Here is a 13,639-nt window from a genome sequence, read left to right on the forward strand (position 1 = left end):
TGGTGCAGAGATAAATTAATTGGTGGAATAGAATACAGGGCCCTGAAATAGAAAAACAGGGAGATCTTTTTGTTGGTTTTATTCCTACATCATATTTTCATGCTGTCATAACTGGAATCCTTCTTAAAAATCCCCCCTTTCAACTGTTTGCTGGTACAAAGAAATATAATTGACTTTTCTGCTAATTTTGTGTCAAGTGACATTACTGAACTCTTACGGATTCTAATATTTTCCTGCAGATTCATTTGGATTTTTACATACACAATCCTGTGAGTTATGAATGACGGCCAGCCAAGAAGCGGCTCCCGAGAAACATCCCTTCCAGCTCAGTGGCCACTGTGGAGGAGAGAGAACCTACAGCAACACAGGCTGTGCATGAAAGAAGAGAAGTAAGGAAGAGGGTGCTCTCCCCACCAAGAGTCTTTCGAAGAAAAGCTGTTCAAAGGCAGCTCAAGAGCTTCGAAAGACTTTTTAAAAAAGTGGTGTGATACAATGTCCGACTTCAGGAATTAGAATCTGGCTAAATGAGAAAAAATGATATGTGGCCCCAGCACAGAGCCTGGTAGGTGACTGGTGTCCTTCCATCCGCCATCACACCTCTTATCTCCACTCCAGACCCCTGCCTCACAGAGACGGTTTTCTAAGAAACACCTTGTGTAACACACACGCTTAGAAATTTCCAGATGTGATGAGCGGTTACAAGGCTGGGTTGAAGCACTGTACTTGCTTGTTTTCAACTCAAAGATGGATTTTATAATGAAAGGGTAAGTAGACCGTTTTGAACATTGTGCCAAGAGAAGCTCTTTGGTCAACTTCAAGTGAGAAAGGGTGGTTTCCCACACGAGAGGAATTTAGAAGTGACAGAAGATGATTTAAAAGTCACACCCTTATTTAGCTACATAGTATTCAAGGCTTAAAAAAAATTCATCCACATTCTGGTGAGAACTTTGAAGGACAGGAAGTGTCAGATGTTAACTGTTAGCCTAGAATGTCAACGATTGAACACATTTCAAAATAAGTCATAAAATCATCATAAAAGAGTATATGTAGCCATGAAATATATTTTTGACACTGACATCCATGATTATTCATGGATATAAGTTGTGTGGTGGAAAGGAATGTTCAAAACTCAGCTCCTGCATTACCTCCTCTGGGAAGATTTCTATACCATCTCCTTCAAGGCCATGCACTTGGCTTTGTTCCTGCCCCTGCTCCCTTGGCACCTGAGTTATATGCCTGCCCTTTCAAAGCACTCTTCACACTGTGCTCAGATTGTTCCCTTCCCTGCATTCCTCACTAGACTATAAACTAGTGAGATAACATTCTATTGGTTTTAATATCCTCACAGCCTCACATATAGTAGGCACTCAATCAATACTGGTTGAAGGAATTCACTGTGAAATAACAATAAAAAAGAGAGCAGGCATTTTAGAAATTCTTCAGAACTCCTACATTAACATTTTTTTCATTTCTTCTTAATCACTTTTATGATGTCAAAGAACGGGACACATTCTTTCCTTTTTTTTACCCTAAGAATGAATTTTAGGGAGTTCAGGTTTTTTTTTTTTTCCAATAGCATTTCATTCAAGGTTGTGCACACAGGATCCACTAAATGCCTGCTGAGTAAGATGCAGCAACATCTGTGATGACTGGGTCTGACTTTCCCACGGTCACCACCTACCACGGCCAAACCAAGCTACAGTTTTATTGATGTTCATGACCCAAACACTCCCTTTAAAAGTGCATCATTATTTATATTGCTCATATAGCAGTTTATGACTGTGAGCAGAATAAATCTAAAGTATGTAACAAATGCACACATCTTTACACCATCCAAACCTCACGAGCATGGGTTACCAGGCTTGTGACAGGGTTGTGTTCACCTGAGTGAGTGACAAGATATCCATGACAACAGCCTCCATTTATGCTATGAGTTCCAGGACCACAATCATACAGCTTATGACCTTGGTTCATTCTGGTTTTTAAAGGAATGGAGCTAAAGAATAAAAAAAATACTTACACGGTTGGTTGCATTGTTTCTCTGATTTTTCTATATGCTAGTAAGGATGAAGATCCTACTGTCTGTATAATTAAAGAAACAAACAAACAAACAAAGCTGCAGGCTTCCACCAGAGGGTTAACTGCTTGGGGTGGGTGTTGGAGTGAGGGTATAGGTTACAGCATACAAAAAACACAACAAATTTGGCCACTTAAGTTCCATCCCTCTCTGCACTATAAAATACCCTCTGACTCAGAGCCAACCATGGAGGAACGGTTTCATCCTCAAACTGGAGAATGAGCAAATCATAAGCAGAATTCATGTACATTTAGGCAATAGTCCTAATTTTGTGTGTGTGTGTGATCAGCATATTTATTTATTTTCAGAATGCAAATGAATAAGAATTAATAAATAATGCAGAGCTCAAAACTTCCAGAAAGTGCAAAGCAGAAAAGGGACTCTTGGGATTTAAGGAGGAGAATGACATTTAAATCTATTTGTTAAAAAATATTCTGTAATTAAGAGCTGGAACCATTTTCATTAATTGTGACAACTAAAATAACTAAAAGGTTTTTGTTTTTTTTTAAGTAGAAAAGAAACCAAACGGAAAAAATTCTGAGGTCGTGTCAGGAAGTCACAAGATGAGGCCACATCTGTAGCAAAGGGTGACTGGGTGTTCTGGGAACTGATTTCATTTGTGGGATTGTCCTTATGAACTTCCAACATCAGTGAAAAAAAAAAAATCACTGAGTTACGTTTCAAGTTTAAGACACCGGTCAGAACGTTATTTTCCTTGGTAACTCCCAGATCAATGGAATTACATGTGTGACAAGTGTTTTTACTTTCTTGCTTGTACTTAATAGGTCCAAGGAAAAAAGTCTTTCTCTTCCGAGAAACCCAAGGCATAAGCTAAACACAGCCATCTGAAAACACTCGACAAACATAACACATATGAATTAGCACCAAGACAAATAGATATGACCAAATAAATGTAAACACAGTGATAATGAGGCCAGGAACTAAATACTTGCTATGTGCTGCTCCGAAACCCCAAATCACATTGAAGCTTATTAGCAGATGGTTTGTAAAGGAGCACAGAAACCAGTGAACTAGAAACCTTCAGAGATCATCTAATACTTGGCCAACCCCATCACTTTATAGATGAAAAAAACTGAGACTTAGATTAAATGCCATATTTAAAAGTATCAAGGGTAATGGCTGAGCTGACAGTAAAACTAAGTCTCTTGATTCCAAATGAGTTCATATTCAACCTCGACTTCACTCAAGTTTTTGAAGTGGTGTAGCAGCAGAGTTACCCTGAGAAAGTCACATTACATCAGATCACGATTTCATATCATTATAATAGCAAGTTGACATTTGAAACCCATGGAGTGAGCAGTACATTGCCAGATTCATCTGGGCATGAGAATGTAGAGCAGAAATCCATTACCATGGGAAGAAGGTATGGAGTGCGATGGTTTGCTTTCAATTCATGCAAATACATAATTTTTAAGGCTGTATTAAAGATTAAGCTTTATCACAATAAAGAAGGAAATGGTGCGCATATCCTGTGTCGAACTCTAGCCACAGGAACACTAAAAATAAGAAGTCTTTTAGTAATTCTCGGCTCCCCTGCTTTATAGGAGAAACGTGTAGAAAAGTGAATAAAATCAGCAAAGATTTCAACTTATCCAGTGCAAGCCACGGCTACCCTAGGCTGCGGCCACCTGTGGGCTGCTTTAGTGCATTATGAAACCATGTGGGTGAACTGGTGGGGGTGCCAAATGAGGTATCCGTAACCTGTCAGTCTCCAAGTCAACATCTGACATCCAGACAAAGCTCACTAGACATTCTTCTGTATCATAACATACAGAATTCTGAAAAGTTTGAGAAATCAATCAGTCACCTCTGTTGAAAAAGAGAAATCAGAATATAAATGCTGAGGTGCCAAGATACACAGGCAAAACCTTTGTATCTGCATAGGAACTGGTGTTAATCCAGGTTTGTAAAAAATATATGGTTTTTCTCAACCAGTTCTCACATTTCTTATCCTTGGCATTATTTTGCCTCTCATGATACTGACATGGAAATATCAAAAATGACCTCTAGAGACAGGTAACAATTAACACACATATCTTCTATACATGTCATCTGGCAATCACAATAGTGAAATATTTTATTTCACCTAAAAGCCCTTTCTTCTGGCCAAAAAAAAAAAGCCTCAATACTGGCTCAGTGCATATTTAAAGAATTATATTTTATATAATCAAGAGGCTTATAGAAATAAAGGACAAAATATAAAGGTATTTGGTTAACAAAAGTATTCTCTTGGAACACCAAAACCCCAATCTTCTAAATGAATAAATGTATTTTTTGTTTCTGTTTTAAACATATCTAAAATAATCATTTATTTCTCTTTAAAAAGACCTATACCCCCTAGGTAAGAATATCTTTGTTTAAAGAGTTTCTTCCTTAAAAAAAAAAACTGTTTAGCACATAGGTTATATTCAATTTATCCTTAATGATGGAGCCAAGCCAAGACGATTTTAGCAAAACTCTGTGAGTTAATACACTGCCTCCAGAGCTGTGATATTCCTTAATAGTTAACAGCTTCTAAAACAGCCTAGTCATCATTTCATGATTAATGGGAGGGGGTATAGGTATTGGTTTGAGAAAAACAAGCTTCAAATCCAAGGTGAAAAAAGAGTAACATCAATTTTACAAAAGCACTGCTCAGAGAATGACAGGGGTAGTTTGCTTTACAAAGCAGGTTTGTAGGGCCTTTATTGTTGTTTAAACTCTTACTGTAACACGCCAGCTTTTCTGTATTGATCATTTACAGCAAGGGAAATATTCCTCTGGGAAATAGGACAGGGTGGAAGACATTTCCTCTCTAAACCTACTGATAAAATGGAAATTGATTTTTTTAATGAAGAGCGAGATTATTTTAACTGTGAGGGATATGTGAACATTTAGACATGAAGTGTTTCTAAACTAATACTTGAAAATATGAAATGCCAGGCAAAGCGCGTTCCTGGCTGAATCCCATTTGACGGAGACTGAGTGCAGTGTTTGTGCAGGGCAGGGAAGACGAAGGGTGACTGAGAAGAAGGGGCTCACCTGTATTCTCCAAAAGTACCGTCGTCTTCCTTCATAGGCTGGATTTCAGGATCCGCATGAGCATCTTCCTTTTCTTTAACTAAAAAATTCCAAGATGACATCATTATCTATTGATCCTGTGTTTCCTTACTCAAAGTTTTAAGAGTGCACTCTGAGATATACAGTATTGGAAAATAATGCTGTACACAGTAGATGTTGTACAACCAGGCATAGTATGTGGCCATGCATATATTTTGATGCTTTGGTCTCTTTGAGGCAACACAGTCGCATGAACATTTGTTAACATACAAAGCTGACTTCCTGTAAGACTTTTGGCACAAGTCCCTTACTCATCTGAGAAAAAAGTAAGTTTTACATTTCTAAGATGTTTTACCAATCTACTTACTAACTATATTCATGCTCACCAATTCTTTTTGCAAATCTATTCTTTTGCAGATTTTCTCCACTGCCACTGAAGGGGAAATGGTCAGATAAAGAAAATGTAAATTCACTGGATTCACTAAATTGAACACAATATTAACCATACAGGGAAAGCAACGTTATATACATCCTGATGTCAAGACCCAGTTCGTGCATCACTTCCTCTGGGAGACTTCCTGTACCTTCCCCCTCTGCCTGTTGGTTTTAGGTGCTATTTCAGCACCTGTGACTTATGTGGAGCCTAAGGAAGCAGAGTCACTAGTATCTTCAGAGGACAGATTAATTTACACTCCAAAGTATCCTCTGATCCTTGGCAACATTTAGGTTTCCATTATATAAAAGGGATCAAAAACTGTCTGAACAGGAAGTCCACACTTAGGGCTCCTGGAAGATACACTTATTGCAATCTCCATGAATACCCTCTTGATTTGTTTTTATTTTGGTGGAAAATTATGCAGCATTAATTATAAGGCAATTTCACTCTTTCTTTCTTACCTGGGTATTTACCACCTTTGTTTCTTCTGATGAAGCAAACAATCAGCAAAATTAAGATAAGGAGAGCGACAGCACACATCAGACCAATGAACCAGCCCTGAGTCGCTATATCCACCTGCCGGCTCGCCATTGCTGGAAAACAAACCAATGGTGTCAGTGGGAATGGGTCTAGCGGAAGGTGAGAACTGCTGTAGTCTCTTGCAGTAAAAAACTGCCATAGTACATGAGCTTTTGTATATTTTACACATGGTCCCAAATTGGCATCTGTCAGTTATCAATCAGAAGTTATATAAATACTTAACTTTCATAACTTCAATCGAAAATCTTCAATGATTTAAAAAATTCACATAGGGAAATCTGACTGCTAATACCATTAACTGCTACTGAACCTTGCTGAACACTGTGTTCACAGTTACTTTAACCACATATTTTCAATACATAGTCCCAAATCAATTAAAAAATATACTGTTTTCGGGAAAAATTGTACATTAATCACAATGATAAGAATATAAGACAATTTTAAACAGAATGTATACATGTAATGGAGTATTTTTCTTTCAGAGCAGCCACTTTCAGAGGGTAAAATATTGCAATGATGCTGCCATTTTTCAAAAAATAATTTTTTTGGAAAATATTTGGTTGAAAAAGAAAGCTCTCCACATAGGAAACTTGCCCACATAAGATAACCAAACTTACTATTTTATACAACACCTCCATTTGCACCCAAAATATTACTTAAATGTGGTATTCAACTCATTTACAAGAGTTGGTTCTGAAGGATTTTTGGAAGTTTCTGAAAAATCCGAATTATCTTCAAAGGGTCAATATGCAGTCTTTAATATTGCTTAGGATCCACTCAAACGACTTTGAAATATTTCTTGATCAGTGGAATCATTATTGGAATAAGTGGTCAGTTCAAAGAGAAAATACTCATTCACACGTATACATGTTCTTTATCTATTCTGTTTGAGTCAAATAATGCAAAGCCCCTTATTCAACCAGTCACAGTATGCAACTCTCCTAAGAAAAACACAGAATAATTAGCATTTCTGGTATTATTCAAAAGTGTCAATCAAATGGGACAAAGTGCAGCATCAATGGCTATTCAGACAAGCCCATGAGAATTTGTTTAAATATACTGGTATAAATCTTTTTTTTTTAAAGGCTTTTATTATTTTTTTCAACTTTTGACCATAATCAAGGTAAAAGGTCTTCTTCTTTTTATTCATAAGAATGCCTATATCATTCTTTTAATTTGAATGAATTTCTTCCGAATACATTCAACATGGTTGGGCTAGGTGTATGTGATCGCTGGATGCAGAAATAAGCATGGCCATGCGTAACCCAGGTTCTGCTACATGTTGCAAACAAAAAGCACCTCCCTGCCTTCTTCCTCCACACAGAGGATAGGGAGGAAAAGAAAAGGCTGAAAATCAAGTATGAAGAGGAATGTGAGAAAATGTGTGGATGTGTGTTTAAGAAATACAATGAGAAGTGGAAATACATTATCTGGAATGCAAATCAAATGACAGGAGCCTTTCGTCAATAGCCGCTGGTTCCCCATTGGTTAGAGGGGTTTTGAGTGGTATCAGCACTAGATACAACTGAAGCATGAGCATAGGCAGCGCCCTCTTCCACCCACATACCACAGTCACCCCCCCGGTGGGGAAGATGAAGACGATGAGAATGGAGTTAACATTTTGCAACTGACTCTACATTGGGTGCTGTGCTGAGGGCAAAATCTCATTCAGTCTTCACAAAAATCCTATGAGGTAGGCATGAGGAATCAACTCAGAGATGGTAAAGAACTTGCTCGAGAGTTGGAGTTTGACCCAAGACTGCTGACACCAAAAGACACAGTGCTAGCCATTCCACCCTACTGCTCTCATGCATTCCCGAAAACGTGTCCAGGCATCAGATCTTCAGAAGTCTTTCCAAAGGATAAAATGTTGTTACAGGGACTTTCCATAATTTAAGTATTTTAAAAGCCCATCATTACATACTCTCTGGCAATACATTTCTGTCAATTCACACATGGTCTTTGTGTACATTTTCTTCAAAACCGAACCAAAAATCAACTGGTGTGAGTCTATGGAGCACTGGATTGAAGTTAAAGAGTCCCTGTTTTTAATATGATGAATGATTTTTAGTCTTGTCATAAATAGTATCTGCTATTTATGTATATTTTTCATCTAATTAAATGCAACTTATATGGGCAAAATGCAGTAAGATACCCAGTCTTGGCACAGACACTGTTTTGCAAAATTGGTGACTGTCAAAAATGAACTGCCCACTGGCAATCTGCTGCAATGAAACTATAGCAAAAGTAGAAATGTTTCTTTGACAGTTGATAAAGGACCATCCAAACTGACTTTGAATTTTCGTCCCTTATGTCTAAAGAAAAAAGGTATCAAATATTAACGAACTACATCGTTCATTTAAGATTGGGCAGACACAGGATGGTAACAGGTACATGTGTACACAAGCTCACACACACAGACACACACGTGCACCAGAAGTAGACATAAAACAGAAATTATGTAAGTGAAAATAGCTTCTATTGACTTCTCATCCGTAAAAGAAGGGACCTAAAGCCCAAGAATAAATATGAGGGTTCAAGTCTTCCCAGGACACTTCAAAATCATCTTAACTATAGAGGCACATACAAACCCAAGTCATGATCACCACTGTGCATCTCACACACACACACACACACAAAATGAAGCTTGTAGGGTTTTTTTCTTCTTGAATCTGAGTTTCAGTGGGTGGGTTTGGAGGTTCCTTAAAAAGCTAAAAATAGACTTATCCTATGATCCAGCAATCCCACTCCTGGGCATATATCTGGAGGGAACTCTAACTCTAAAAGATGTATGCACCTCAATGTTCATAGCAGCACTATATACAATAGCCAAGACATGGAAGCAACCTAAACGTCCATCGACAGATGACTGGAAAAACAAGTTGTGGTACCTTTATACAATGGAATACTACTCAACCATAAAAAGGAAAAAATAATTCCATGTGCAGCAACACGGATGAAGCTGGAGACTGTCATACCAAGTGAAGTGAACCAGAAATAGAAAGAAAAATACCATATGATATCACTTATACGTGGAACCTAAAAAAATGACACAAATGAACTTATTTACAAACCAGAAACAGTACGCACAGACACAGAAAACAAACTTATGCTTACCAGGGGGGAAAGTCGGGGTGGGGAGGGATAAATTGGAGCTCGAGATTTGAAGATATTAACCACTATATATAAAATAGATAAACAACAAGATCCTACTGTAGAGCACAGGGAACTATATTCAATACCTTCTAATAACTGACAATGAAAAAGAACATGAATCACTATGCCGTACACCAGAAAGTAACACAGCATTGTAAACCGACTAGACTTCAATTTTTTAAAAAATCAATTAAAAAAAGAGGAGGAGGGGTCCTCCCAGGAGCGTGGGTGAGAGGCACAGAAACAGGACACCACCTTGTCTGATTGGTTTTTCAGTTTGTGCTGGAGGGAAAAAAAATGAAGAAATCAACCTTCAAAACCCAGACGATCAAAGGCAGAGACGGTGTCATGTTAAGAAGATTTATGAAAGAAGCACAGATGAAAGGTGAGTCTAGGTTCCCGAAACTAGCAGAACGAAGAGAAGAGAAGCAGCTCATTAACGCGGAGAATTAAAAAATCAGCCAGGAGGCTGGGCGTGCATGCCCAGGACCAGCATTCACGCCTCAACACCTGGCTGAACGAGCAAGATGCGATACTGCTGTCACTCTAGAGGTCACGTGGTCCAGGACAGGGCCTGGAAACTGGGAGAACGAGGAGGCTGGGTTAACTGTATTTGCTCCTGGAGGTAATATGTTCACTAAGGTCACTATGGTTTAATCAGTATTTATCCCTTTTAACAGTGGCATTTACAGTAAAAGGTGACAATCACTGGTTTTGGCCTTGTCCTATTTCTCCATCACTGGCACACAAGAATGACCTGCCTGTGACAGCTGCTCACCTTGAACTTCCTGGCCAGCTGCAGCTGGAACTGTAGGTACAGCAACACTAAAGAAGACATTTTTTTTCTAAAGAGTTTTTCTTCCGTCCTCTAAGAGGACAAAAATTATGCCACAACTTGATTTTATGGGTGGAGCCTCATTCTAGCTAGATCTGCAAGGTGGGCACCCTGGAGCCACCGGGGGTCCAGGGGAGCTGGAGAGACATACCAAGTGCTGAGTGGAGTGGTCCTTTTTGAGACAACCTGTTCCCCTCGGGGTGTGGGCCTCCTTGCCCCAGAGCGGTGGGTGTAGAGAGCTTCTCCTCCAGGGTTGGAGGGCTGAGCTCTCCTGCCTTCTAGCGGGTGACACTCTGATGACTCAGCACTGACATGCGGTGTAAGTGGGTAATAAACTGCCTACTTCACAGGACTGTTGTAAGGACTGAATGAGAGAAGCCATGGAAACCGCCCACCTAGCAGAGACCAGAGCTGAATAAATGTTAGTGCTGCTACCATCATTAGCGTTCTAGCTGTCTATGGGCAGAACACCGACTTGGGCTTTTAGTTTTTTGAAATTAAACACCATCAGTAACAACAATTCATACTTGTAATACTAGCTGTGATTTGATATTCTGTTTTTAAGTTTAATACAAGATTTTCCTAGCACTCTGTACACAAGTGGATATGAAAATACAAGGAACTGGATGACAGAAAAACATTATTATTGTAGCACATGAATATTTTAGTAAGTTATTTGAATACCATCTTTATTTAATAAGTTATTGAATATTATCTTTGGTTTCCTTCTTGTTTTAAAAAAACACTCATGATTGTATATTTTCTAAATCAGAAGAAATGACTTTAAAAGTGATCATGCTTGGTTCATGAAAGGCAAAAAAAATATATTTTTGCCTGTGGGTTCTACAGGAAATGTGACACTTGCTCAAGAATGCATGAAGTGACTGAACATACTATGGTTGTAGGAATCACAGAATGAACACATACCACACAACCCTCCTTTAAATTTAAGTAAGCGGGGATGGTTTTCCATCCTGTGAGTAAATATGAATATTCCTGCATCTTACAAGACCATTTTTCTTTATTTTAGAGACTTTACTGTACTTGTATATTTTGATAATGTTCAAATAACTAAAATAGATACAAGCAGTCAAACATGGTGTGATAACAATGAAATACATGAACTGAACAATTTCTTGTTCTGTACAAAATTACTATGATTGACATCAGTTGTCTAACCCAGATGCAGTGTTCTGCTGGGTTACAGACCATTTCGACATAAAACATTGCGACTCAAACAAGGACTTAGTTCAGCTTCAAAATCTTTTCAAAAATTCCATTCAAGAGGGGAGGGTATAGCTCAGTGGTAGAGTGCGTGCCTAGCATGCACAAGGTCCTGGGTTCAGTCCCCAGTACCTCCGTTAAAAAAAATAAACAGTAAAATAAAAACCTAATTATCTGCCCCCTCAAAAATTTTTAAAAAATTCCACTCTAACTCCAAGGGAAAGTATACACATGAATGATGTGAAAAATTGAGATACATAAATCATGTAGATCAAGAATCATATTTACCTGTTTTTGTAATGGTTTTGGCAATAATGTGATTAGAAGATGATTTGTTCAATTCTGTAATTCATTTGCTCTAAAGAGCCAAAGACAGTTAAACCCCAGCTCCCAACCCAACTGGGCCCCGTGGAAAGACACTCACAGCCCTACCCACCACACAGCCCCACAGGCCCCCAACTCCCGCTGGAGCACCGGCGGCTTCCCCTCTGGGAGCAAGAACTGACATAGTGGGCACCTCACCTGGGCCTGTCTCAAACACATCCTCTGAACTCACAGAGGCCCCCTCAGCACCAACTCGAACTTTGTATGCTGTTCCTGGCATTAGACCCTTTAACCCAAAGAAGCTCCAAGAACCATTTACAATTTCTTTCCTCCATTCTTCTTTGCCTATGGAAATGTTGCAAAAACAACACATTTGAATATCTTAAGGGAATGGAAGTCCCTTAGCTTCAAGAAAGGAAAATACTTTTACAAGCTAAAAACAAAAAGCCTCTAGGAGGCTGAGGTTTATCACTTTAGGTTTTTCTAAATCTAGTCATGCCAAATAAATCAATTAAAATAAAGAACCACATGAAAATGTCCTCAAAGAAAAATCAACTGGATTATCAGATTGCATATTAATTGCACATATTCTCACTGCATTAAATCTTCTTTCTAATACAAAGGAAGCTCCTTGATCTGCACCTTGCCTTAGGGAACTACTGAGTTTCTCTAATGATGCTATACATTAAATAGCTTAATTGCACTATGGAAAGGATCGTTTTTTTAAGATTCACAAGATGAATCTTTTGGTAAACTTAAATGCCTTCAGATGTATCCAAGTTATAGATCTAATCTTTCCTAAGTATTGGTTTTTCTAAAGCAATAGTGTTTTTCAAAAATATTTATTGCATGAGAAAGGCCTAACCAGAAAGCTAACTATAGTCAACATTTTGTCACAAACTGACCACCCAGCTTATTACGTGCAGAGAGCACTGCATTAAGGAGGGGGCACTGGGTTCTCATAAGCCACTGAAAATTAAAGCCACCCCATCTCCTGCAAGATGTGGCCAGGATGGAAGTCGAGTCCCTGACTTGGGAATGCATAAAACATTGAAACATAATGGTGGTTCCCCTCAAGTGTTAATTTTCTGCAACTTCTGATAAAATTCTGTGGGGCAAAATGACTGCTTTTAAGTCACTCTGATTTCTGACACTTCAAGGTCCGATTTGAACAAACTTCTTCTTTCCTATTTGTACTAACAAATATAATTATTCATTATGACTCTTGTTTATATGTTGTGCATTAAGGACAACTTTTAAGTACCACAATATGAAAAGAACATCAACAATGGAACTTACTGCCATGTTCCTTGTATTTAATAACAGGAACCAAAGAGATTCCTAGCTATGTATGAAATATGCAGGTTGATGGTTCATCACACTTTTTTCAGATAAATCTGATTCATGTATTTGGATCAAGTTATTTTTCAAGATGATCCACTGTAAATCCTTAAAGTGTTCTCAATCTCTTAAAATGTAGCCCCCAAATTAAAAACTGGGTAATGAAATTGTTTCTTACTGCCGGCTACACCATATTCAACATAAAAGTTCACACGCTCTGGTCCCTCATATTCCCAACTGACATTGGCAGAGGTCTCAGCGGCGGCAGTAGTAAGTTTGCTGATCCTGGGATTTACTGCTTGAAGTGAATATACAATAGAAAAATAAAACAAACAAACAAACAATCAAATTGCAGCACCAGACACACAAGATATAAAGTAAGTTTAAGTACTCTGCAATTGTTCAAATAAAATTCAATTAGAATTTACTGCTGAAATTTAAGGTTCACGCGTTTGGAGAAGGTTTGCATGGTTAGGGTATGCTGGAAGAGAAGCTGCCCCCAGATGCCCAGTCCCCTTTATCAGAGGTTAAGGACCAAGAAATCAAAGGAATAAGAACTATTTCGCTTGACATACCCCAGAGAGCAAGACAACTTTACCTGCTGAGTGTTCGTTACATGCACACCATGTTCTGAAAAATCACAGCG

General features: G+C 38.4%; 1 protein-coding gene across 1 annotated transcript in view; it reads right to left on the reverse strand.

The window, feature by feature from the left end:
- Positions 1-13,639, reverse strand: part of NRCAM (neuronal cell adhesion molecule) — a 267,174-nt gene that overhangs the window by 6,255 nt on the left and 247,280 nt on the right. The window contains exons 27-29 of the mRNA XM_072965233.1: positions 11,851-11,997; positions 6,035-6,166; positions 5,120-5,198 (exon numbers count right to left, since the gene is read on the reverse strand). Coding sequence (XP_072821334.1) covers positions 5,120-5,198; positions 6,035-6,166; positions 11,851-11,997 — 358 coding nt within the window. The remainder of the gene's footprint in view (positions 1-5,119; positions 5,199-6,034; positions 6,167-11,850; positions 11,998-13,639) is intronic.

This window comes from Vicugna pacos, chromosome 7 (assembly GCF_048564905.1).
Source record: "Vicugna pacos chromosome 7, VicPac4, whole genome shotgun sequence".
NCBI lineage: Eukaryota > Metazoa > Chordata > Mammalia > Artiodactyla > Camelidae > Vicugna > Vicugna pacos.